The sequence below is a fragment of the Pleurodeles waltl genome, chromosome 7 (assembly GCF_031143425.1).
Source record: "Pleurodeles waltl isolate 20211129_DDA chromosome 7, aPleWal1.hap1.20221129, whole genome shotgun sequence".
NCBI lineage: Eukaryota > Metazoa > Chordata > Amphibia > Caudata > Salamandridae > Pleurodeles > Pleurodeles waltl.
In genome coordinates, this window is record NC_090446.1 from 1,204,022,255 (window position 1) to 1,204,046,147 (window position 23,893).

Here is a 23,893-nt window from a genome sequence, read left to right on the forward strand (position 1 = left end):
GAAAGCACCGAAACAGTAGCAACAAGAGTGCATTCACTCATCCCATCCAGCAAGTCATTCCAAATGGTCAATAAACTGGTTTCTGTGGCATGCATTGACCAAGACACCGAAAGGCATGGAAACAACACCTTCTGAAACTCTACATGTGCCTTGACAGGTTTCCCTGCAACACTTTGGACTACTAGTTGGCTTGCACTAGTGGTCTCCTTTAGCTTCAGTAGTGGTTAAATAATAAAAAAATTAAAAAAAGAATGAAAAAAATCGTACCTGTTCCCATCGTCGCTGCCTGCCGCGTTGCTCCTCTGCTCTTCTTCTGGTGTCCCAGCATTTACTGGGACACCAGCACAGGCTTCCCAGCAATCCTGATGCTGCTCTCATGCTAAACCTAGCACGAGAGTAGTGCAAAGATTGGTCTGAGCGGCTTGTTCTGCTGCTAAGACAGTGCCCTGTGGTCTGTGCAGTTTCTTCAGCCCAGGTTGGAGAAAGCTAAGTGTGAATGTGTGTTTGGTTGGCCTGAGACTGCCGGCTAAACACACATGCACACTTAAGTGCACAGATTCCACTTCGCCTCCCTTCTTCCCCCTCCCGTGGCCCAGCTCTGTCCCTCCCTGAACACAGCGTTAGCTGAGCCAGCAGCTGAAAGATAAAACGATAATGAAACATCATTTGATCTTTCAGCTGCTGGCTTAGGTAGGGGGCAACACTCCTTTGCCGTTGTGAAAGAGCCACCCCAGCATTTTACCAGGATAAGAAATAAAATAATATGGAAAAAAAGTAGAAAGGAGAGCAAGATCGAGAGCCAGATGTATCAAAAAAGCCTTTTGCGAATCGGTAATAGCGAATTTTAAGAAATCGCTATTTCTGATTTGCAAAATGCTATGTATCATATTTGCGATTTGGTAATAGCGATTTCTTAAAAATCGCAAATGCTACTACCGAATCCCAAATAGCAATACAGCCCCCATTCACACCTATGGGCCTGTGGGCCCATATTTGCGATTTTTTTGCATTTCCCAAATAGCGAATTCCTAACTGGAATTCGCAATTTTGGAAATGCAAAATTCCAGGGTGCTGGGGGCCTAAGGCCCCCTCGGCTGCACCCCCAAAAGTTTTTTGGGACATGTAAGGCGCACACATGCCAAAGGGGCATGTGTGCGATACATGTCAATTTTAAAAATGCATTTTTAAAATTTGCACATCGTTACCACCAAGTTTTACTTGGTGGTATGTGCGATTCCTTAGTGCCAAATTCATATTAAGGAATTGCTTGATACATGTGGTTTAGAAATCGCAAATAAGGATTCCTTATTTGCGATTTTTTTATTTAGAGAATCGCAATTTGCGATTCTCTAAACGGGCTCGCAAATTTAAGGAATCGCTATTTTAGCGATTCCTTATATTTGCGTTGCAAATGGCTTTCATAAATACTGAAAGGCACTTTTGCATTCGCAAACGGGCATTCGCACCGTTTGCGAATGCAAAAAGGCTTGATACATCTGGGCCCAAATCCTATAATTCAGGACAACAGGAACACCTTTGTTTAAAAATGGATTGATATTTGAATACAGAGGGACTGGGTGAGCACAGTGGGTAATAACGTCTGCAAATAAGCTCCATATACGAACTGAATGGTGTGTTTTTGGCTTTCAAAGTTGTAATCTGTTAGTACTGAACTTTGGCACTGAAGACGGTTTGCTTATAGTTTATTATAAAAGCTTTGCTTATATTTTGTTATAAAAGCTTTGGGAGATTAAGAGCTATAAATTCCTCCATCTTCCTCTACCATGGCATTTATAAATGAGTCCTCTGGCTTTAAGTTTTAAAGAGGTTCGTAACGTTCAAATTTTGCCAGCCAAGGTTTATGTATTCTTTGTTGCTCGTGTTTGTGATTGTGGATGGGGGTCAGTTGTCCAGTGCACAACTCAGTGATATGAAGGTCTCATGTAATAGTTCATCACAGGAGAATGAACATTGTGTTCAAGTACTGCATGGTTGTTAAAACAATCTCTTTTAGGCAGTACTGAGGAGTGGTCTCAAATTTGAGTGAACTTAGCCCTGAAAAATAAGATGTTATCATTGCGTGTTTTCGGTAGACTTGTAGTTATCAGTGTTTGCTGTTTTCTGTGCAGTACTAAATTAAATATTCCATATAATGTTTTTATGTAACACAATTTTCCTGAAACTGCAGTGCATAATAATCCTGAAAGTTACTGTGAGCTTGAAAATCGACACAAACTTGTGTCTTCACAAGTGCACAAAAAGCCAAAGCATGCCACTATGCGCCACTATGAACAAAACGACGCTTAATCATTGTTGTACATTCACCATTCAGTGTGAACGATATGCATTTTATTTTTTAGGTAAAGGGTTCCAAACAGGGGACACTCTTTGCATCTTAAGTGTTCTTGTACAGTTGCCCCTTAATTCCAACTTCACCTGACCTGTTATCGCAGCTCAAGCTCAATGGACAGAGTCACCCAGAAAAGCTTGTTTTAAAGTCATTCAGGTCCCCTATTCTATTCGCAGAAAAATAGGCAACGTATGTTGTGTTCACACGTGGATCCTAGCCTCAAGTCTTTGCACAGGTCTCCCTTTGAACACAAAAGTGATTTTCACACTCACATTCAATAAGTTCAACCTCCTGTACACCGGTCGTCCCAGCATGTGAGCTTCTTCTGCATGGAGTAAAACATCCCAGCTATAAGTGTCACCACCTACTTTAACAGATGATTTGCTGAAGAGGGTACTGAAATCTACAGACGGCTGTTTTTAACCGTTGAGTTGCTTCAGCAGCTTTCAGGACCTACGTTCACAGTATTGAAAGGCCTCTCCCACAAACCATCATCGATTTAGATTAGACCACCATGGCATTTGGACCCTATGGGATAGACTGGCCTGGACACCAGCAGATTTCTGCCGGTCACAAGTACCCATACCAACTAACAAACACTGCAAACTTCTGTTTATTATCTCTTTTGATATGTCTGGTTTTAGACTTCCAAAGAGTTGACATCCATGCATGGGTTGTCAATGATTTCAAGGCAAGTCCCCAAAATGCAAAGCAATATTTTCACAGAAGCCAGCACCATCAATACAAATGATTCTAAGACTGCCAGCTGCATATCACATTATTCCTATAATTTATTTCATGTTTCCCAATTGCTTGAAAACCCATAATTTGTGGAAATGTGTCGAACACCTCAATTACAACATGGTGCCACGACACACTATCAAATGAAACTCAATGATTTATCAGATAAGACATCGGGGTATGATTGTGCTAGAAGGCCATCGGAACTCTGTGAACATTGCAAGCCATGTGAAGAACAAGAAGTGATTTGTATAGGTTACCAGAACCCAAGAGTTCTTTTGTTTTGGAACACATTACAAAATTACTGTTACTTACAATTTATGGTGCAATTTTTTCTTTTCCATCTTTGTCGAAAAAAATCAATGGGATGACATCAAGACGAGGAATTAAGGGTTTTCGATCTACTGTTATGCTTGAAATAAAACCTCCTACATGTGCTAACACCACACACTCTAGCGAGCATATAGAATTCCTCCCATATTTTTGATATAGTACTGACTGGTGGACGTGTTGGATTTGGGCTCACCATTCATTTTTATAAATTGTGCAATACTCTGTCCTTAGGCGTGGGCCACATGCACCACAAAGACAGCACTTCAGGTCTGGCCATACGAGATAAGAATCATTGCCTTCATGGAATTATGTTTATGCATACCTAGGCTGAACTCAACACCACATGACAGAAGGAGCAGAAAAAGCCGCACAGAGGATGTTCGAGACACGGGTCGGAAGAAGCACGGAGGTTTGAGATGGATACAAAATTGAGGCGACTCTGATGTATCCGGACAGAGAATTAATATGTTTGCCAAGAAATTACTAATCAAATCAGGCTGTGTACCTGACCTCCAGTCTGCAAGAGGGTCAACATCTTCATTGTTCAAAATCAATTTTGTGACCTATGCAAATTAGATGGACATCTCCTACTGATGTCAAGGGGCCACATGTCCATGTGGGACTGAAGAGCTGCGTATATGTGTGTTTGTGTGTATATAAATATTCAAAGAAAATATATGTGTGTGTATCAAAGTTGTTAGGAGACTACTAACTTATATGTGATGGCATTACAAATTACCCAGACCCACCACATGATTTGGCAGCAAAACACGTGTTTAGCCGTCATCTACAGAGCATGAGAAAGACACAGATCAAGAGCGCCCGAGGGGACACAGACAGAGGCAGGCGAGCAACAGAGCTAGAGGCGAAGGTAAGGAAAAAGATGGTAGAGAAAGCGAAAGAAAAAGTGTGGGTGAAAGGTACAACGTGGGGGGCTTAGAGAGAGGGGAGAAAATAAGACCGAGTGAGCGCGAGACAGCCAGCGAGTGGAGAAAGTAGAGCGGGGGAGAGAAGAAAAGGGGAAAGTAATACACCACAGATAACCGTTTACTGAAGCCTTGCACTGCCAAGCGCACATCGTGGAAACTAGTAAACCTACATGTTTCATGGAAAATGTACGAATCCGGGGAGTGGTTGCACAATTTGCAAAGATAAAGTGTACCAGTGTACAAGCATACACATACGTGTGATAGATACAAGCGCACGTGCACACACACGTGCCCGACAGATCTGCGCTTCCCCATTGACAGTTTTGCTTCATAATGCACAAGTGTAGCAAGCCAGGGGCCTCTACTGCTGCACATCCCACACGCCTCGCGGTGCCACCGGCGAAGAACACGTTATTAAAAATAACAATCTGCAAAAACATAAGTTTTTTTATAAAGGAGACTTAAAACGACGTTGGTGTATTTTCAAGGACAGAAAGTTCCTGTACAAGAGAACGGAATTGTTTGTCTTCAGGTAGATGGCTTGACATTAAGGGACGGGCGCTGGAGTCGGGACGTGTCCTTCCTGTGGGCACGCGCATGGGTCAGCTCGCCTGCGCTGGAGATGGCGATTCAGCCTTGCCCACCACAGACTTCTTGCACGTGAACATGAGCAGCAGGAGCATGGGCAGGTGCCAGAGGCTGCAGAAGAAGAGCCTGCGCGCGCTGGCGCGGTCCGCGTCCCTGTAGAACCGGAAGCCCAGGTAGGCGATGCAGAGGTTGATGGGCAACGAGATGACGGGGAATGTCCACGTGGTGACGTCGAGGGCTGGAGCCAGTGTGGAGAGGCCGATAAGGGCCAGGCAGTGGCGCAGGGCCACTCGCCGGCAAAGGTCTGGGTTGGTGACGGACATCATGCAGTATCCACCGCGGGAGTAATCCTCTCGCAGGTTCCAGCTCAAAGCGTTGAAGTGAGGGAACTGCCAGGAGTAGAGGATGCCGCCGAGCAGCAAGGCTCCTAGAGAGGGGACAAAAGCAGAGCAGAATCACGTCAGGGTCTATTTGTAAGAATAGAAAAGCAAACATCGGGAACCTACTGCATTGAGAACGACACGTATCCCCCACACACAAGTGCACCTCAGTCCTATTCTGCATTATATTTCAGTGCTGAGAGCAAGGTACCTCACGCCTGCCGAACAATGGCAGTTTTCCAGCACTGAGATCCAAACACGCCCTCCACGTTGCACCCCAGTCCTATCCTGCAGCACCCAGTGCAAAATACTGAAACCAAAATATATCCCAGTACTCCCGTTCCGCACATTGCCCTTCCAATGCACCTCATTCCTATCTTCAGCACCCACTAATATCTCAAATCTGAGACCAAGATAAGTTCAACTCACCCCTGCCATAAGTAGCAGCACTCCGCACTGAGATCCACACAGGGCACTCCCAAAGCATCCCAGTCTATCCTGGACCATCCATTCCTATTCAGAATACTGAAATCAATATCCCAGCAATCAGATCTGCACACTGCCCCTCAGTCCTTTCCTGCAGCACTCGCTTGGTTGTATGATGGTACCAAGCATGCGGCAACCACGCATGCCTGAACAACGCGGTCGGAACAACGACCGCGTTGTTTCCACGCATGCCTTTACCATGATTTTTCATTGTAAAGGCATGCCTAGTAAAGGCATGGGTGGAAACGGCATGCGTGGTTGTCGCATGCCACCTCCATCCTAAAAATAGAGGTACCTGTCCCCACAACCCTTAAAAACTACCCCAATACCCCCCACCCACCCAGAGCCCTAAAACCACCCCAACCCTGAAAAAACAAAACTACCCAACCCCTAAAAACAAAATTACACCAACTGCCCCTAAAAACCCAACCCCCACCCGCTTTGAATACAAAATTACTCCAACCCCCCCACCCCAGCCCCTAAAAACCCGACCCCCGCCCGCACTAAATACAAAATTACCTCAACCCCCATCCCTTAAAATCCGCCCCTGCCCTACTACAAAATTACCTCGACCCCTCCCACCCCTACACCTACCCCTAATAACCTGCCCCCCAACCACCCTAAATAGAAAATTACCCCAACCCCCGGCCCTAAAAACCCACCCCCTTAAATACAAAATTATCCCGACCCTCCCACCTCTAAAAACCAAATAACCCCCACCCCTGCTCTAAAAACCATAGTATCGATCCCCCACCCCTTAAAAAAATAAAATAACCTAACCACCCCAATCCCTTCACCCCAGCCCCTAAAAACGACCCCAACCCTGCCCCAGCCCACTTACCTGACCGCGTCCTCTCCAGATGGATCTTGCTTTTTCTCTCCCTTAACCAGGCATGTGCGTTGTTCAGCACCTGTGTGGTTAAGGCAGAGAAAAAGGCCTGCGTTGTTCAGGCAAGCGTCTTCCACTTGCATGAACAACGCAGGCGTATTTCCGGACGTGTTGTTCCGGATGTTTCCCCACTAGCTTATTTTCACTTTGCTGAAATCCGTATCCTAGCACTCCGATCCACTCGGCCCTTCCAATGCACCCCAGAACCACCCTGCAGCCCACACTGGAATTCCAGGACTGTGACACACACGGGACTTTGACCATGAAACGCCGTTTTGAAAAGCTCCTTAATCCTAATTCATAGCACGTTTTAGTCAGGCTTGATACCCACGGCAGTAATACAACTCAGTAGGTACCTGAAACCTCCCTGCTCTTCTAGAACAGACGCCCACTTGCAGCTCTGCAAATGCACGTCTCTCGCATTCTCTTTTCAGTGTCTAAAACGGTCGAATTCTGCACTCTATGATTAAACTTATGTATCCTCATGATGGAAGTGGCCAGGCCGGATGTGAGAGGGGAATCGAAGGTTTTGTCTAAAATGCCACCGGGACTCTCTTTAGTGCCAATCAGAATCTGCCTCCTGCGGGAGGTGCCGTACAGTGAATCCCAGGCTCATCTCCACGCAGACCCACACACACTCGCTGCGTACAGCGAGGGGCTGTGAGCAGGGCATCCCGCGTCACTGATGCTCTCACGAGGGTCCAATTCAATCTTTCTTCGAGGGCTCAATTCGGCCATTAGAATATTTGTAAGCACAACAAAGGAGCTCTAACTTGAGACGGGTATGAATCAATCGGGTTATTTGTACGGCGTCTAATGAGACATTTTCTAGGCGCTAATCAATGGCACAGCCGCTCACCCAAGGCCGGAAATAAATGATGTGTAGACGATACAATGATGTGGTCCAGGAACGGGGGAGAGGATACTCAGGAAATCCCCCATTTCTAAAAACACGATATTAACCCGCTATAAGGTATAACTAACTTTCCTACTGTATAGGGGGACCTGTGTTCCTCTAGTGGTCAAGGCCTCGGCTGCGGAAATGGTTCTAATCCAGGCCTTCCAACTTGCACACATTGTGTGATTCTGGTCAAATTTCTCACTCCCTCTGTTCTCCAGTTCCCTTTCCTAGCGAAAAGTGGATCATTTTAAACTGGTATTTAAGGTGATCTAAACAGTTGGCATATACTCAATGGCAACTGATGCACAGGCCACATATGGGGTCAGTTGTATAGGCCATCCTTTAAAAATAAAAATAAAAAATAGGAACCTGGTGAAGGTGTAGTTCTTTCCTTCCAAGCTCCCTCTCCACGCCCACTTTAGGAACACACCGCCACTAGTGGGGATTGGAGAGTTAAGCTGAAACTTGAATGTTCCTGTTCCTAGGGTGAGTACTTTTGCGTGAACAGGGACAGTGGAAGTGCTTTTGTTTGCCTAGCTGTTGTACTCGAGGGCTGTCTGTGCTCTCCTGAGGAAGAAGCCATTGTTCTCGCGAGGCCCTCAGTTTAACATGCCTTCCCTTCAGCGAGCAGCAATCTCATGCAGATGATAAGTCATCAGGGTCAGATTTTTTTACCCTAAACCTAAATGAAAATCATATAAAGGAAGTAATTGGGAAAGTATGGTACTAGACCTTTAGCTGTAATATTTTGTCATAAAAAAAACCATTTGATTTGCTGGATACTAAAGCGCTGAGAGGATCGAGAGGATCTTGAGGCTAAGCCAAGGCCAGGCATTAGCCCTACTTTAAGGTAACCTTTGAGTGTCCCTACCTGCAGCTTAATCTGTCCCTTTAGACCACCTTCTACTTCTGAGCCATTAAAGTAAGTAATTAAATCTTCTGTTTATGCACCCGTCAAGCTCTTTCTCCATGGACTGGTGCCGCTGCAGCGCTGCCATGTGACATGGTCAGGTGATACTCGGGTAGATCTGTCTACCATGGCTTTCATGCGAGTAGATGCCTGCGCTGGTTTGCATAGTGGGAATGTCTGTTTTTACTTGCACAGGGATTGACACTAGCAGAGTGGGGAGTGCTTGCTCTGCCCTTCTAAGAAGCTTGCCCTGGCCTGAAGAAATGTGGACACTCCATCTCGACTGCAGAAGGGTGAAAGCTTTCCTGGGACTGCAGAGTGGTAGACATATTCTCTGGTTTGCAGAGCAGTGGAAGCTTTCACTCAGGGGCGGCTGGTGAACTTTAAGAGTGGTGGGGCTGGGCTTGACCAGGCTGGGGTGTTAGTGGGTATTAGTTAGGGGGGAAATCTCGGAATGAGTAGGGGGTTCATATTAGACGGTCACAGCATTTTTTGTGAGATTGGTCATCATTTCCTATGCAAATCATGCAGCGGGTACAAATTAAATGCGCACAAAAGGTATACAGGGCTGCATAGTCCTAAATGAACCTCAGCCTCTTTACTCCACTACGAGACACTCCATGACCCTTTCCCTCAATCCTGCAGGTTCCTGCCCTCTCCCTTGGTGACACTTTTTCTGCCATTCTCTTCCTTTCTGTCTTTCCCCTTTAGGTGTTTTTCCTTCTCTTGGCAAATGTCTGATGCAGAAAAATAAGTGCCAGGCCCCAAAAATGAGTGCTGGTAGGCCCCACTGGTAACCAGAGGCTCAAATTAAGCACTGGACATATAATTTTACACTCAATGAGGCCTGCCTGTTCTAAGCCCCCCGGGCATCTGTCTGCTCTCTAGTTCTATCCTCCGACCCTCCTTGCAACCACCACTATTCTGGGCCACAGCCCCTGAAATGAATGTACTAGTGTTGCCTCCTGCCATTCTACTGATGGAGGCTCTATCTGAAGTTAGTAACTTATTGTACTGCTTCTAAGACATCACACACTTGGCCTCCACCCGCGTCTCATTCTAAGTTTACACAGCACTGCAAATGCAGTCCCCTTATCTATGCGATCTCTTTATTGAAAATAGACATCTTCCATTATCAAGTACCAGTTCCTTCAACTGCACACTGTACCCCACATGTGATCTGCAAAACTGGTCACACCGCACCAGACGAGAGCCTCAAAGACTAGACACATCACCACAGCCAAAATACACTCACAATTTAAACACAGACTCGCAGTACTCAACCTAGTGATGAGAACACAAAAAAGATATAATTCCAAATTTTCGTAATTCCAAATATCATTTCCAAAAAGTAAATCGGAAATAGCTATGATTAATTTCTTGTTCTTAGTCTGTCATTGGCAGGAAGATATTGCAGCGAAGCTTTAAGTGGAATAGCGCTTAAGAAAAGATAGTGTCTTAAAAAAGTGCTCCTGATGTGGGAAGCGGAAATCAACTCAACATATACACCTCAGAGGTATGTCCCTTTAGAATAGTGTAGCTGTTCTTAGGAAATTGCAATATATTTGTTGATAGAATTACACCTGTTTCTGGTGCCTACTTGCAGAGGAGTTAGAACGGTAACTTCATAGATGTACCCAGCTTCTTGTACAAAGTAATGTCTGTTTAAAGAAGCATGCAATAAGTGACAAAATGAAGTCAGTGGCATAACACAGGATGATACCTCCCTGCCCCTGCAGAATGTTAAGCTGGGCCGTAGTCTCCCATATCACACAGATATTAACTCACAGGGCTGGGGGCTGCAATGCACTGTCGTGACTGAAGGGAAGCTTCAAGTCTAATCTGACACATGCACACCACGTTGTCCGCACCTCAGCTGCCGGTGAAACCAAAAACACTGAAGCTCAACTGTGTCCAAGGTCCTGCAGCACGGGAAGCAGATATCTGAAGTCTGCGCAGTGTTTTTTCAAAACTGATGCGCAGACTTGATTTGTCTGCTTCCCGCCTGCAGCCTCTACCCCACCCTTTCCCAACTTGTCAGAGGGTGGGACACACCCCACTCTGTGACGATTTGGGAAAGGGTGGGGTGACCATGCTCTCAACTCCCTGATTGACATGAAGCCCCTGGTGCTACAGGGCTTCAGCCTGAAGCGCCCAGTGCTAACTTTACCCCCACGTCATCAGGGGGTGGAGACTGGTCCTCAAGGCTATGTCTTTCCCGAGCTGATGACCTCACAGGCTTCAGGGCGGTGAGATCGTCAGGCAGGCAAATACTGTAGATTTTGAGCGTGGCTGACAGTGTGTCACTCATGACTCATCACAGCAACAAACAAACGAGCACAGTGAGCAGCAGACAACTCCGACCATAAGCAAGAGATGTGTGTGTGTCTGTGCATGTTTTTTTGTTTTTAAAGAAGCAGATTTAAACAGTTTCCTTTCATTTTGGCAATGGCTGGCCCTGGGGGTGAAAGTAAAGGGGGCGGAGCCCTGGCGCCCTCGACCAGAAACCGCCCCTGCTTTCACTGTCCTCCAGAAGGGTGGAAACTACTTCTCACCTGCAGATGGAGGTGGGGGGGGGGAAAGGTAGGTGCTCTGGTCGTCGAGGGGTGAAAGATTGCCCTGGTTTACAGACGTGTCTAATGCATTCTTGTCTGTAGAGGTTGGAATCATTCTCTGAAATGCAGACAACTGAGAGTTGTATGTGTTCTGCTAAGGGGTAGAGACTTGCAGAGGGGTGGAAGCTTGACATAACTCTTCTCTTTGGCTGGTACCTTTCTCATCAAATTCCACAATCCCTCAGCACAAGGAAACTCTTTCGGGTAAAAGATGAGCTCAGTAAAACACTTCCACACAATATAGCATAGCACACGGATACTTTGCAAGTCTGTCAGACCACTCTCCTGCTTATGCTGCTTTCTATTGATATTTTTTCACTTCCACTGCAGCGGCCGAGTGGATAGAGAACACCTTAGCCATCAGCTACAAAGCAGCATCCTGATAGAGTATATGACCTCGCCTTAGAATTAACATAATTTTGGCATGTCTTGAGCATAAAGGGGACATGAAGAGCAAGCCACAGTTAATCTAGAATATGAGGTCCTAACAATAAAGGTATGTCTCATTATTTAACTGTTGTGGCAGCCTTAATGTCTGTCAAGGGGTCCCAACCATGGAACACATTAAACAACTCCTAGCAATCTCAAGATATGGCTCCATACTATCTAGCTGGCTGAGCTGTGAGACCTCAACGATATATACATTCACAGCCACTTCAAAGTTCACCTGGAATGGCATCAAAGATACATGATTGGCACAGATGCCTCAGACCATAACAACCATCTGCAAGTCAAGCAGTGGTCAACCTCAGCAAAATGAAACAAATAGTAATATTTCCTGGCACAATCCATGCAACTACATCCTTACAGATCAATAACCGCATGTAGCCGGCCACTATCTTATATTGCGTTAGCCTTATCCAACACGTCTTCTACTGTGCAATATCACTCGCCTCTAAAATAATGAAACACAACAAACCAAAGATGATCCCAACATAACATCTATTCCAGTCACCAAGAAGCCCAGCACTCTCAGTGGTGCCTAGATTCTGAAAGTGCTTTGAGATCGTAACAATGGAGGGTATATGCTATATAAATGTCCTTAAAATAACGCAACATATAATTTAGTATATTTCTACAATAAGTATATAACATAGGATGCACGTCATTCAGTGCAAGTAAATGCAATGCAGTTTGATCAGTAATAACCCATAACTGTGTGGTTCAGTGCATGTCTGACCAATGCGGATTCCATCAAAATGTGGATCATAGATTGATATTAAAGGCAGACGTCGAAAAACAAAAAGCATTATCCCACTAAACTATATTGTTTGTTTGTTCGATAAATCAGAATTTTCAATCATACCTTCTTCCCCTTTTTTATTTTATTTAGATCTAACTTTGTGGCCACAACGTCATAGGGTCTGTGGTTCAAACTGGATACCATTTTGATTACCTATTTCTGGACTTGCTTGATTTAACTTTGTTTTTTGGGAGCTGCGCTCTTCACATTAGGGCATATTAGTGTGCTCCATCATTGCTTTAAATAACTGGCTGCAAAACGCAAGTTTCAGCCTCCATCGCTGCACACTGTATGGTCCAGGTGCATTGTTACAAATGAACACAATGCTCTAAATAAGAACTTAACAGGGGCGGCTAGTGTCCCTTGAAAGTGCTGGGGCATACATAGGATACTCACCCCGCCCCCCTCAGGTATTTACATATCGCAATCTCGATCTCTCACAATATGGGAGTGCTTCACATGGACACTAGTTACATCTGTAAATGTAATTAGGGCCCATTTAAGCGCTCCAATACTGTGAGAGATAGGGATCGCGCTATGTAAAAATCGGGGGGTAAAACAACAGACATTTGTAGCAGCCGCATGAATCTTCTAATGGCCTTGTGACATCAAAAATGTCACATTTATGATGTCACAAGGCCATTAGAAGCATGATGCTGCTACACCTGTATTGTTTTTTCCCCAGGTTTTTACGTAGTGTCTCTCACAGTATGGGAGCGCTTAACATAAGCACTAGTTACAGTTACATTTGTAAAGATCGAGTTTGAGTTATGTAATATTGTTTTTCCCCGGTATTTACATAGCGCGAACTCGATCTTGCATATTATGGGAGCACTTAACACGAGCACTAGTTACATTTACGTTACACAGGCCTAAAATGATAAAACAATAAGCATGCCTTACCTTCTTTCCACGCCGCGCTGTCTGTCTGCTGCTGTCCTGATGTGCATGGGGAAACTAGCACAGCAGGCACCTCAGCCAATGGAAGCGGTGCTCTCATGCTGTTTGTATTAATTAACAGCGTAAGAGCACTGCACGGATTGGCTGGGATGGGCGGACACACCGCTCCATTGGAGACCTATGGGGCTCTGTTCCTGGTTCCCCATCTAACAAATGCAGATGATTGGGTCTAAGCTACGTATGTCAGGCTGGCCCCAAGCAAAATACCGGCCAACCTGACATGCGCAGTTCAGATAAAGAGCCCCAAGCTACTCATTGCGTGTAAACCACACTTCAAGCATTTCACCTCCTGTCTGCTGGCATAATGTACGCAATATTATTGCTAGCAGGCAGGTGTTCAAAGCCGCCTTGTCCTTATAGAGAAACTGCCCCTGGAACTTAGTACAGTTATCTAGACTACACCTTCAGATGTGGCTGCAATACTGCAACAGGCAGGGGACCGGACCAAGACCTCGTGGGGTATCAGCATTCCCCTTCCTCCCACCCTCACCCAACTTCAAAAGGCCGCAGCCTCCCCCTCAGCCTACAACCTGGTAGGATTCTTAGTCCCTCTATAATCAGAGACTAGACCAAACTAGTACATTCAACTTTTCTGCTTTTAAGAACAAAACTGTTCTCAGGGTGCATTTATTAACGCAAGCTAAATCTGACAGCAAATGTGTACTATTACTTCACGAGGTAATATATTTACATACAATCACACAAATGACTTAATTGAGAAGACCATAATCAGACCCACAGCTAACACAAGTAATCTATCACACTGTCCGAAGGATTATTTTGGCCACCCCATAGGGCCTTGGCAACACAAAAAAACGTGCTGGGAGAGGGAGTGTATGCCAGAATGTACTCTGACCCCCAGCTACCATACCAGAGCCATTCCAGAACCTGGTGTCCCCCGGCACCCAGTGGGAGCTGTGGCTCGGCCCCCAGGTGAGGATAAGCAAGGCCTCATTTTTTATTTTTAACTTGTCCTGGCCGCCCCCACCGATCCCCTAGAAGACCCAGCACGACGTGTCACAGCCGAACCCAAAAAATGTACAATTATTTTGGTAGTTTCCTTTGGGCCACTCCAACCTACACCTCTTACCCCCACGAACCCGCCCTTGCCAGTCTGCTGGGCTCAGAACCGAGCTGAAGTTGCCCCTGATCCAGTGTGACCTCTGGAACTGAATATCATACTTATGTGAGGACTTTAAAACAGGACTACTCTGCCCTTCAGGCTTGACATAACACTTCAGATGTGGTCTAAAGAATTGAAAAAATATTCTCCGTAAATCGTCTCCACTGCTGGACTACTTTAGATGTAAAACCCGAACAAAAAACTACAGACCTGAAATCTAAACTTCTTGTTTGGCATTTGTAAATCACGTGATCACTTGTGGGCCTCTATGTGCCATACCTACAGAATGGCACTTAAAGAGGTAAAAGCCAGGTCGTCGGTTTCCTTAGAAAGTGAATCAGTTTCTTCGATCTTGAAATGAAGGCTGTCACACAGCTGTGGAGTAAACCAGCGTTATTTTGCTCTTCAGCTAAATAATACGCACTGTAAAGCCTAACGTATACAAACATACAGTGGAAATCACCCATCTGGTTCACAGAAAGGAAGACTCTTTATCTATGTTACAGGGCTCGAGCACAGTGTGTGGTATGTATATACCCCGAGATTAAAGAAAGCAAACTAGGGAGACCCATCCGCCACTTATCACTGCTCGAAAGGAGCATTTGACTCTTTTGGAAAGACTACGATGTGTAAAAGATGCACCACACGCACCCAAAACATACGCCACAGCAAACAGAACTGGATCTCTCCTGGCATGGTTAATATAACAAGGCACCCCTCAATGTCACATTGAAACACACAACCCGAAATACATGTAGAGATGACCCAATATTTCACCACACTATATCGAACCACACTTTCTTGTCAGGTCTTCAACTGCCGCAGGCGGCTCCGGAGCAAAGAATCGATTTGAGTGAACAAATTTCATTATCAGAAACTCTAAATGCTATTAAGGCGCTGTTTACTATCAAAACTCCAGGTCCAGACGGACTGCCCTCAGAGTTTTATAAGACGTCTTGCTTCGCAACTCGCACCCCGCTTGCACCTCAGGTATGAGGAGGCACTGGAATTGGCGAGACTACCCAGCACACTTTGAGATGCCTTTTTAATTACCCTCCTGAAACCGCACAAAGACCCCACACAGATTAATTCATGTAGACCTCTGGCACTCCTCAATCATGATTATAAAATATTGGCTAAGATCACAGCCGATTGCCTGGCACCACTGATGCCCAGCCTGGTCCATAGAGACCAGAATGGCTTTGTACCGACCCAAACTAGATCTTTTAACCTCCATAGACTTTTCCAGACTTCAAGCCGTGCACCATCATGGTGGCCACTAGCAGGATGCCTGGTACTTGAGCTAGAGAAGGCTTTTGATTCATTGGAGTGGCATTACCTTTTTCGGGTTTTACAATAAATGGGGCTAGGCACTCGATTTACAAGCATGGTCTGGCTACACATTACCGACAACCAGAGTACGCACAGGCTCCTCAATTTCACCCCTCATCATTATAGAGAGGGGCACTCGACAGGGATACCCTTTATCCTCCCCCTCCTGTTTGCCCTGGTGGTTGAATTCTTAGCCTTAATCCTCAGAGAAAGGCGACGAGAATGAGGAATACCTTTGGGAGATGTGTACACGTGGTTTCCCTTTACGCGGACGACATCCTGATATATTTACAAGATGTTACACATTTGCCCACCTCCATTGTCATGATACTCACTACCTTAGCGGCATTATCAGGACATCGAGTCAATTGGTCCTAATCCTGTATCTTTCCATTTTCACCCACCACGCAGGAGCCTGCCCTCTCCCCAACTGACACATCGTTGATGTGGCAGTCGCAGACTTTTTGGTATTTGGGAATACGGAGCACGGAGGAGCAACTACTAGAGGGCAACATACGTCAGGCACTGTCCTCACTAAAGGCGCAGATGGCCTTTTGGAAAACCCTTCCACTCTCTGTGACCGGCAGGGTTGCACTGATAAAAATGGTTGCCTTACCTCGCTTGTTATATTATTTTACAAATCTCCCAATATATGTTCCAGGGTCATTCTTCACTACAATAGACCAGTGAAAACACTGTACGAACAGCACACTTCCTAGCACATGGGAAACATGTATACTGGGGCTCTATCACAGAACCAAACGTAAGCATACCACTTCCAGGTTTCTTGATTTAGGACTTACATTAGCTAAACATTTAATCACCTGGGTTTGGAAGAAATCTGAGGCCCCATGTTATGAGGCCTGGTCGCAGTCTATGACAGTATGGGTCAAGGCAGAAAGCGTAACACTCCATAGAGAGGACACGCTAGGCCTCTGTAAATATCCTATGGCAAGCCAATGGGACACAATCCTAGCAGACCTGCACATGCCTCTTACACACATCGCAGTGGAAGATACAGACGCTTTATCGAATGACTCATTAGAACTGAATGGGATCTCACCTGCGCCGACACAGTAAGATAGTAAGGGGATGATATCAGGTAGTGAATGAAATGAATGAACTCCGTCCCATCCTACATGTTGCTACATATACTGAATTAACAAAAGCCAAGTTCTGGAGCCCCCCCTCCCAGCCATCTTGCGGGAGGCCCAGAGACCCCACTGTCAATTGATCACTGTTATCACACACTTTCAGGACTGGCAGATAGTTATATCATCAGAGTTGGCTATTTGTGTTATGTTTGCTTGTTAAAATGTTATGCTATATAAAATTGATCTGTGCAGTACGGATAAACATGGCAGTGGTTTGAAAGGAACAGGGTTAATATATACACTAGCGTATGTAAAATATGGCTCAGAAACTAGAGCAGTACAATATATATATATTTTTCAAATATAAATATGCACATAATGTTGATCACTACAATGCAAGCATATATTTGAAAAGCTCTTGGCCAGCGAATGCCATTGTGTACATCCTTGTACTGTGCAACCAATCATAAGAATTGAAACAATAACACAGATTTAAACAAATAACTCTAGATTATAGGAAAGGAGGATACTAATTAGTTTGTAAAAGAATAAGTGCCGGGGCCCAGAGTTCTGCTCATTAGCCTGCCTTTCTCTCTTACCCCTGTTTGTTTTTCCCCTTCTTGATCTCGGTCAAAGTCGGTTGAGAAAACTAAATGCCAGTCCCAAAAAAATGACTGCTGGTGTGCACCACCTGCAATCTCCTATTGCGTATTGTCGAGGACCCAATTACTGTCCCAGACTCTTACATTTTGTGTGTGTGTGTATTCAATGGAAGCTGAGGCAATCTCCGCAGTACTTATGTGATTTAGAATCTCAGTATGTTTCCATGAATAGCTCTTGCAACCACTCTGGAAATGTTTAATTGGGCCATCCTACAGCCACTGACAGATGCTAATGGTATAATCTGACCACAGGATGTTAAACAACTTGTCAAGTTACCAACCAAAGCTCAAATCTTCTAAGGCTAAGGTACTAACGAACAAGTTACTTACCTTTGATAATGCTTTATCAGGTAGACACTATATCAAGCTGCAGATTCCATACCTTTGAATTCTGCCCAGGTGTCAGATTAGGTCTGGAAGATTTTTCATGAGCAGTAACCCTACTCGCCGGTAGATGGCGTCTATCGGCTCAGTGTCTGTCATCGGAAATGGTGTTTAGGTGTCTATAAAGGGGCAACCCAGGTGTGCCAATGTCAGTTTCTTTCCACGACTTTCCATGCCAGAAGCATGGAGTCATGCAGAACAATGACCACTGGTGTGTCAAACCAGGGCTCTTTACGGGTCATTCCTGTCTCTAGAACTTTGTTCACAAAGCGAGCAGAAAGGGTGGTATTGAATTTAAAGCTAGATATAGTCTCTACCAGATAAGGTGTTACCAAAGGTAAGTCACTTGTTCATCTGATAGAGACTTCTAGCTGTAGATCACTTACCTTTGAATAGATACCCAACCAATAGCATCTAGGGAGATGGGTCTGCAAACCAATTTCACACAAGAAAGTCCTGCAGGAACAAACAGAACAAGTGCCCATCCCTACGGACCTGACTGTCAAGGCAGTAAAGTTTAGTAAATGTGTGCAGAGAGCCCCACATTGCTGCCTGGCAGATTTCCAGGACAGGAACGTCCCTTGCTAACGCAGTGGTCTCAGCTTTAGCTCTGGTGGAATGAGCTTACAAGCCTTCAGGAGGTAGATTTTTGGCCAGTGCATAGCAGATAATAATGCAGAGTACGACTGAATGAGAGATGGTTCACTTCTGCACCGCCCTACCTTTCTTCCCACTCACATACCCCACGACGAGTCAATCATACACCTGGAACTCACGGGCACAATCAAGATAGAATGCCATTGCTCTTTTTGGGTCCAGACGGTGGAGTCTCTTCTCTTCCTCAGAAGGATCAGGGTGTGTAAAAAGTAGGTAGAGTGATTGGCTTGCCTACATGAAAGGGTGTAACCACGTTTGGCAGAAAAGAGGCCCTTGTGCAAAGCACCAGTTTGTCAAGATATATAAAGGGGTAAGGCAGCTTAGATGATAAGGCCTGCTGCTCATTCACTCGAAGGGCAGATGTAATTGCCACAAGGAAGGACGCTTTCAGTGTGAGAAGCCGGAGGGAACAATTGTGGAGAGGCTTGAAAGGAACACACATCAAAAAGTTTAGATCCAAAATAAGGTCTCACTGGGACATAATGACTAGGGAAAGAAGGAAGAGATAAGGAGCTTATGTAAAATAGGGGACTTAAAGAGGGTTGATCAGGCACCCACAAGAAGGCAGAAATGGCAGATAGTAAGTATTTAGGAGTGCCCAAAGCAGCGCCATGCTGGGTAAGGGAAGAATGAAAAGTAAAACTTCAGAAAGAGGGGCAGCAAGGGGATCAACAGAGTTTACTGTGCACCATGCCACAAATTTCTTCCAACGGCAGGCCTGTACCGTTTTGGTGAAGGTGGCTGCCAAGATGACGTTACAGACAGTAGAGTGGACAGGTTTGGGTGAAGAACCTTACCCTGCTGCTGTGACAGAAGCTCCTCCCAAGGGGTATTCTGATCAGAGGATCGATAGCCATGCTCAGGAGCTCAGAATACCAGACTCTCCATGATCAGTCTGGAGCCATAAGGATGACTTGGGCACAGTCACTCCTGATCTTCTTGAGGACTCGGGCAGGAGTGGCATGGGCGGAAAGGCGTACAGGATGGTGGAGTTCCACGCGAGACGAAAAGCACCTCTGAGCGAGAGCCGCCTTGGAAACTCCAGTGCACAAAACTGGTGTTCTTGGCAGAGGCAAGCAGATCTAACTAAGGCTCTCCCCACTGCTGAAAGAGACCCTGCACCACCTCCGGACAGAGACACAACTTGTGATCAGCTAGGCATCTTCGACTGAGTTAGTCTGCTCTGGCATTCAGAGAGCACACTGGGTGTTGAACCACCAGGGATATGGCCTGCTGTTCCAGCCATGTCCAGAGGTGCAGAGCCTCTTGACAAAGGGTCCACAACCCCACCCCACCCCGTTTGTTGCAATACCACATGCCAGTGGTGTTGTCTGTGAACATCTGCACTAGCCTTCACTTTATGGAGGGTAGAAAGGCTTTCAATGCTGGTTGGATCGCCTGCAGTTCCAGCAGGATGATGTGGAGTCCTGATTCTGTCAGAGACCAAATTCCTCTGATCTCCACCTCTCCCAAATGGTTACCCCATTCCAGCAGTGACACATCTGTCACTACTGTTAGATATGGTTGGGGAAATGAGAGGGATCTGCCTCTGACCAAATTGCGGTTCATTAATCACCACTTGTGGTGTGCCCTCTGTCATCTGGACCATGTCAGAGAGATGCTGCGCCCACTGACACTTTAGATCCCATTGCAGAGCCTGCATATGCCATCTGGCATTTGTCACCAGCAGGATGCAGGAGGCTATGAGTCACAAAAGCCTCAGAATCAGTCTCACTGGAATTCAGACTAGAGGTTGAAACATGGATGTCATAGCCTGAATATCCGGGACGTGCCACTCACGAGGATAAGACCGAAGCTACACCATGTCCAGAACAGCCCGCTGAAAGGGAGCATCTGCGAGGGAGTCAGGTGTGACTTCAGCTTATTTATAGTGAACCCCAGCAAATACAGGAGTTTCGCCGTAGTCTGGAGGAGGGAGTCAATGGTCTGGGGTGAGCCCGCCTTCAACAGCCAATTTTTGAGATAGGGGAAGATTGGAACCCCTAATCTCCGCAGATGAGCTGCAATCACTGCCATCATCTTGGTGAACACCCGAGAGGTGCTGGTAAGGCCAAAGGGAAGCCCAGTGAACTGAAAGTTCTTGTGGCTTACTGCAAACCACAGGTAAGGTCTGGGGGCAGACAGGACGGGGATGTGGTAATAAGCATCCTGCAAGTCCAATGCTACCATCCAGTCTCCTGGGTCCAGGGCAAATAATACCTGTGCCAATGTGCACATTTTGAGTTTCTCCTTCTTGAGGACGAGATTGAGGGCACGTAGATCTAAAACAGAGTAAAGACCCTTGTCATTTTTGGGAACCAGAAAGTAGCTGGAATAACAACCACAGCCTACTTCTGGCACTGGAACCCTCTCTATGGCTCCCTTTGCCAAGAGAGCCATGACTTCCTCGCTGAGAAGCAACAGATGATCCTTCGTCACCAGGTTGTGAGATGGTGGCATGAAGAGAGGGGCAGTCTCCAAGGGGAGGGAATAGACCCTTCAGACAATCTGCAAAACCCATTTGTCCAATGTTATGGACTGCTAGTAGGGCAGGTGATGGTGAATGGTGGTAAAGGGGCAGACTAAGAGGGTTTAGACTTGAGGCTGCTGCAGTGGGGAGGGGGGTGGGGCAGATTGACCAGACCGCTGGCCACCTGACTCAAGAGATTGGGGACTACTGCACCCTCGTCCAAGCAGAGTCTGGGAAGCACGCATGGCACAGTGGCTGTGCGGGAACTGGCACAGCTAGAAACCCCTTACGCAGCCATGAAAAAAGTGAAAGGCAGATTAGAGGGGATGGCGGCTGCTGCGAGGTCCAAGGACCTGACTGTAGCCTTAAAGTCCTTGAAGCGCTCCAGTGCCGAATCTGCCTCGCCTCAGGAGAAACAGGTGCCATCCTCTTCCCCAATGAGTCTAGCCAATTCCCAATCCAGGGGAGCGGTAAAGAAAGTACCATGGGAAGTTGAGGCTTGGACCACCAAGCTCTCAGGAGTTGGTTGCTGCATGAGGAAGTTGGGTCCCCAGGTGCGGGGCAATGGTGGCAGGCAATCATCTGGTTCAGAGGAGCCCTGTGCTGGGTTTGAACCAGGTACCCAAAGGAAGTCCGTGAGGGCATCATTGAACAGGAACAGGGGTTCGGATGTGGAAATTCCTGGTTGCAGCACCTCTGTCAAGAAATTAGTCTTGACTGCCACCGAGAGTAGTTGAAGGTCTAGGCTCTCAGCTGCCCTCTGCACCACCATTGTATCAGAAGCTCTCTCCTCCGTAGTCACAGTAGGGGAAGAAAGCATGCCAGTATCTGCAGAGGTGTCAGTCCACTGACTTAACCCAAATCCTCATGCCAGTCAATTTCTTCCTCACAGGGCTGGCATTCCAAAGGGTCCAGCGACCAATTGCAGTCTTCCCCAAGGCCTAATCCAATGAAATAGGGCTCAGGCGCCAATCAAGGAGGCAAAGCTCCTGGCGGCGTTGGAGTCAGCTTTGGGTTACCCCATCTGGCTCAATGTCGGAGTCGGGATGACAATAGGGATGGTGCTGCTGGTGGGTGCCAGGAGCATCGACATCTGGACCAGCCTCAGGGAAGGTCAAAATGTTACGATCAAGGCTGGTCCTGATCCATGAATGGATACTCGGGGGCCCATCAGTGTTGAGGCAGAAGCCGCCGGTGTGGAACCCGATGGAGCTCGCTCTGTCCAGAAGGTGCCCCAATAGGGTCAGACTGCCCATTCATGAGGCGCCTGCCCTCATAGAACACTTTAAGCTGGGCAGGGGTTGCTCTGGCTCCTGGAAAATCAGGGAGGCGTATAGCCGGCCGAGGCACAAACTCAGAAGGATGACGGACGAGGAGAAGTCAAAGACCGCTTCGACTTCTTGCTCTTCTTCTTGTGCCTCGGCTTACCCAATCGTCATCAGGACTTGGAATGGGATGGAGATGATTTCGGGCTCCGCAACCTGTCCTGGGACCTTCCCCTCAACCGAAACTTCGACCTGCGTATAGCCACATGTCAGGCCACCATCAGCTTCAGGAATCACTTCCCAGCAATCAGAGCACGACTTTGGGTTGTGGTCACACTCCAAACATCACAGACAAACGAGGTGAGGACCAGTCACCGACATCAGCTGTTAACAGACTCCGCAGGTCTTAAACCCCTTCTTGCGTGATGACACCCTCGACACAACAGGGGGTGAACCTAGAAAATGATCAACAAAAAGGAAAAACAAAAAAAAAAAGGCTGGTCAAAAAATGACTAAGGAGAAGCTCTTCTTTCGTATCACCACTGGCTGGCGTGGAAAGAAAAGAACTGACTTTGGCATGACTGGGTGGCCTCTACATAGGCAAAGCAATGTCATTGCCAGTGCAGAAGCCGCCAAATGTGCAGCCAATCGACGGCACCTACCTACTCACAAAAAATCTTCCGGATCCAGTCTGATGCCTGGGGAGAATTCAAAGGTAAGGACTCTGTAGCTAAAAGTCTCTGTCAGATATAGATGTTAAAAGACAGCCCCTCCTGCACGAGTGGCATTCAGGTAGAGTCTTTGAATCTATGATTACTGTCATACATCAGAAGCTACTAAGAGCCTCTGATGAGATTCAGCAAGTAGCTTTCAGTAGCATGTGACAAGGCTGATTCATCATGCGTTGTTGTGTTGAGAGGTGCATGCACGTCACCTTGATATCCCTAGCATGATACAGAGCTCTTCTTTCAGGATCTTAGGCAACAAGGAAAGCAGGGGCTCTTCACCTCTGAAACCCTAGAAATATCAGATGGTGGCTCCCTAAGAATCAGTACGCCTCCCTAGTTCTCTAAAAACTAAGTGAACTCTGCAGCTGCTCCTGTGTTAAGTTTTCCCCTTACATGTGAATGACTCGGCCCCAGTTCTTCCAGCATTTCTGGGGTACCGGTCTGTCAGGAAGTCCCTAGATTCTTCCACAGCCAATTACGCATCCGACTGGCGATGTCTGAAGGTGATGAGGATAAATAGATCATTTTATGGCGCTCCAGACAAGTGCCCCGGTATGTGGTGCTCAAAAGACACTGCTGCTTTGTGTCTGCCAGGCAGCTACCAGAGGACTGGGAGTGATTTACAGAAAAAAAACATTCCTTCGCATCACTAAAGCAGGAAAATTATGAAAATTGGGCTTCAAGCAAAATTGGCAACCTGACATTGCCAAGCAGTAAACACTGGTTTTGGGGGGAGCGGAGCAATGTTCAACATCTGTTTTGTCGATAGGACTTTTAACCGTGTTACGTTTATTGGATATGACCGGTTGGCTTTTGCCCAGATGAGCATATGGCGAGATAAACAGTCGGCGCA

At 46.4% G+C, this 23,893-nt stretch overlaps 1 protein-coding gene across 1 annotated transcript in view; it reads right to left on the bottom strand.

The window, feature by feature from the left end:
* Window positions 1-2,947: 2,947 nt before the first annotated feature.
* COX10 (cytochrome c oxidase assembly factor heme A:farnesyltransferase COX10) overlaps window positions 2,948-23,893 on the bottom strand; it is a 486,623-nt gene continuing 465,677 nt past the window's right edge. The window contains exon 7 of the mRNA XM_069200344.1: window positions 2,948-5,368. Within this exon, the coding sequence (XP_069056445.1) occupies window positions 4,956-5,368 (413 nt within the window). The 3' untranslated portion in view covers window positions 2,948-4,955. The remainder of the gene's footprint in view (window positions 5,369-23,893) is intronic.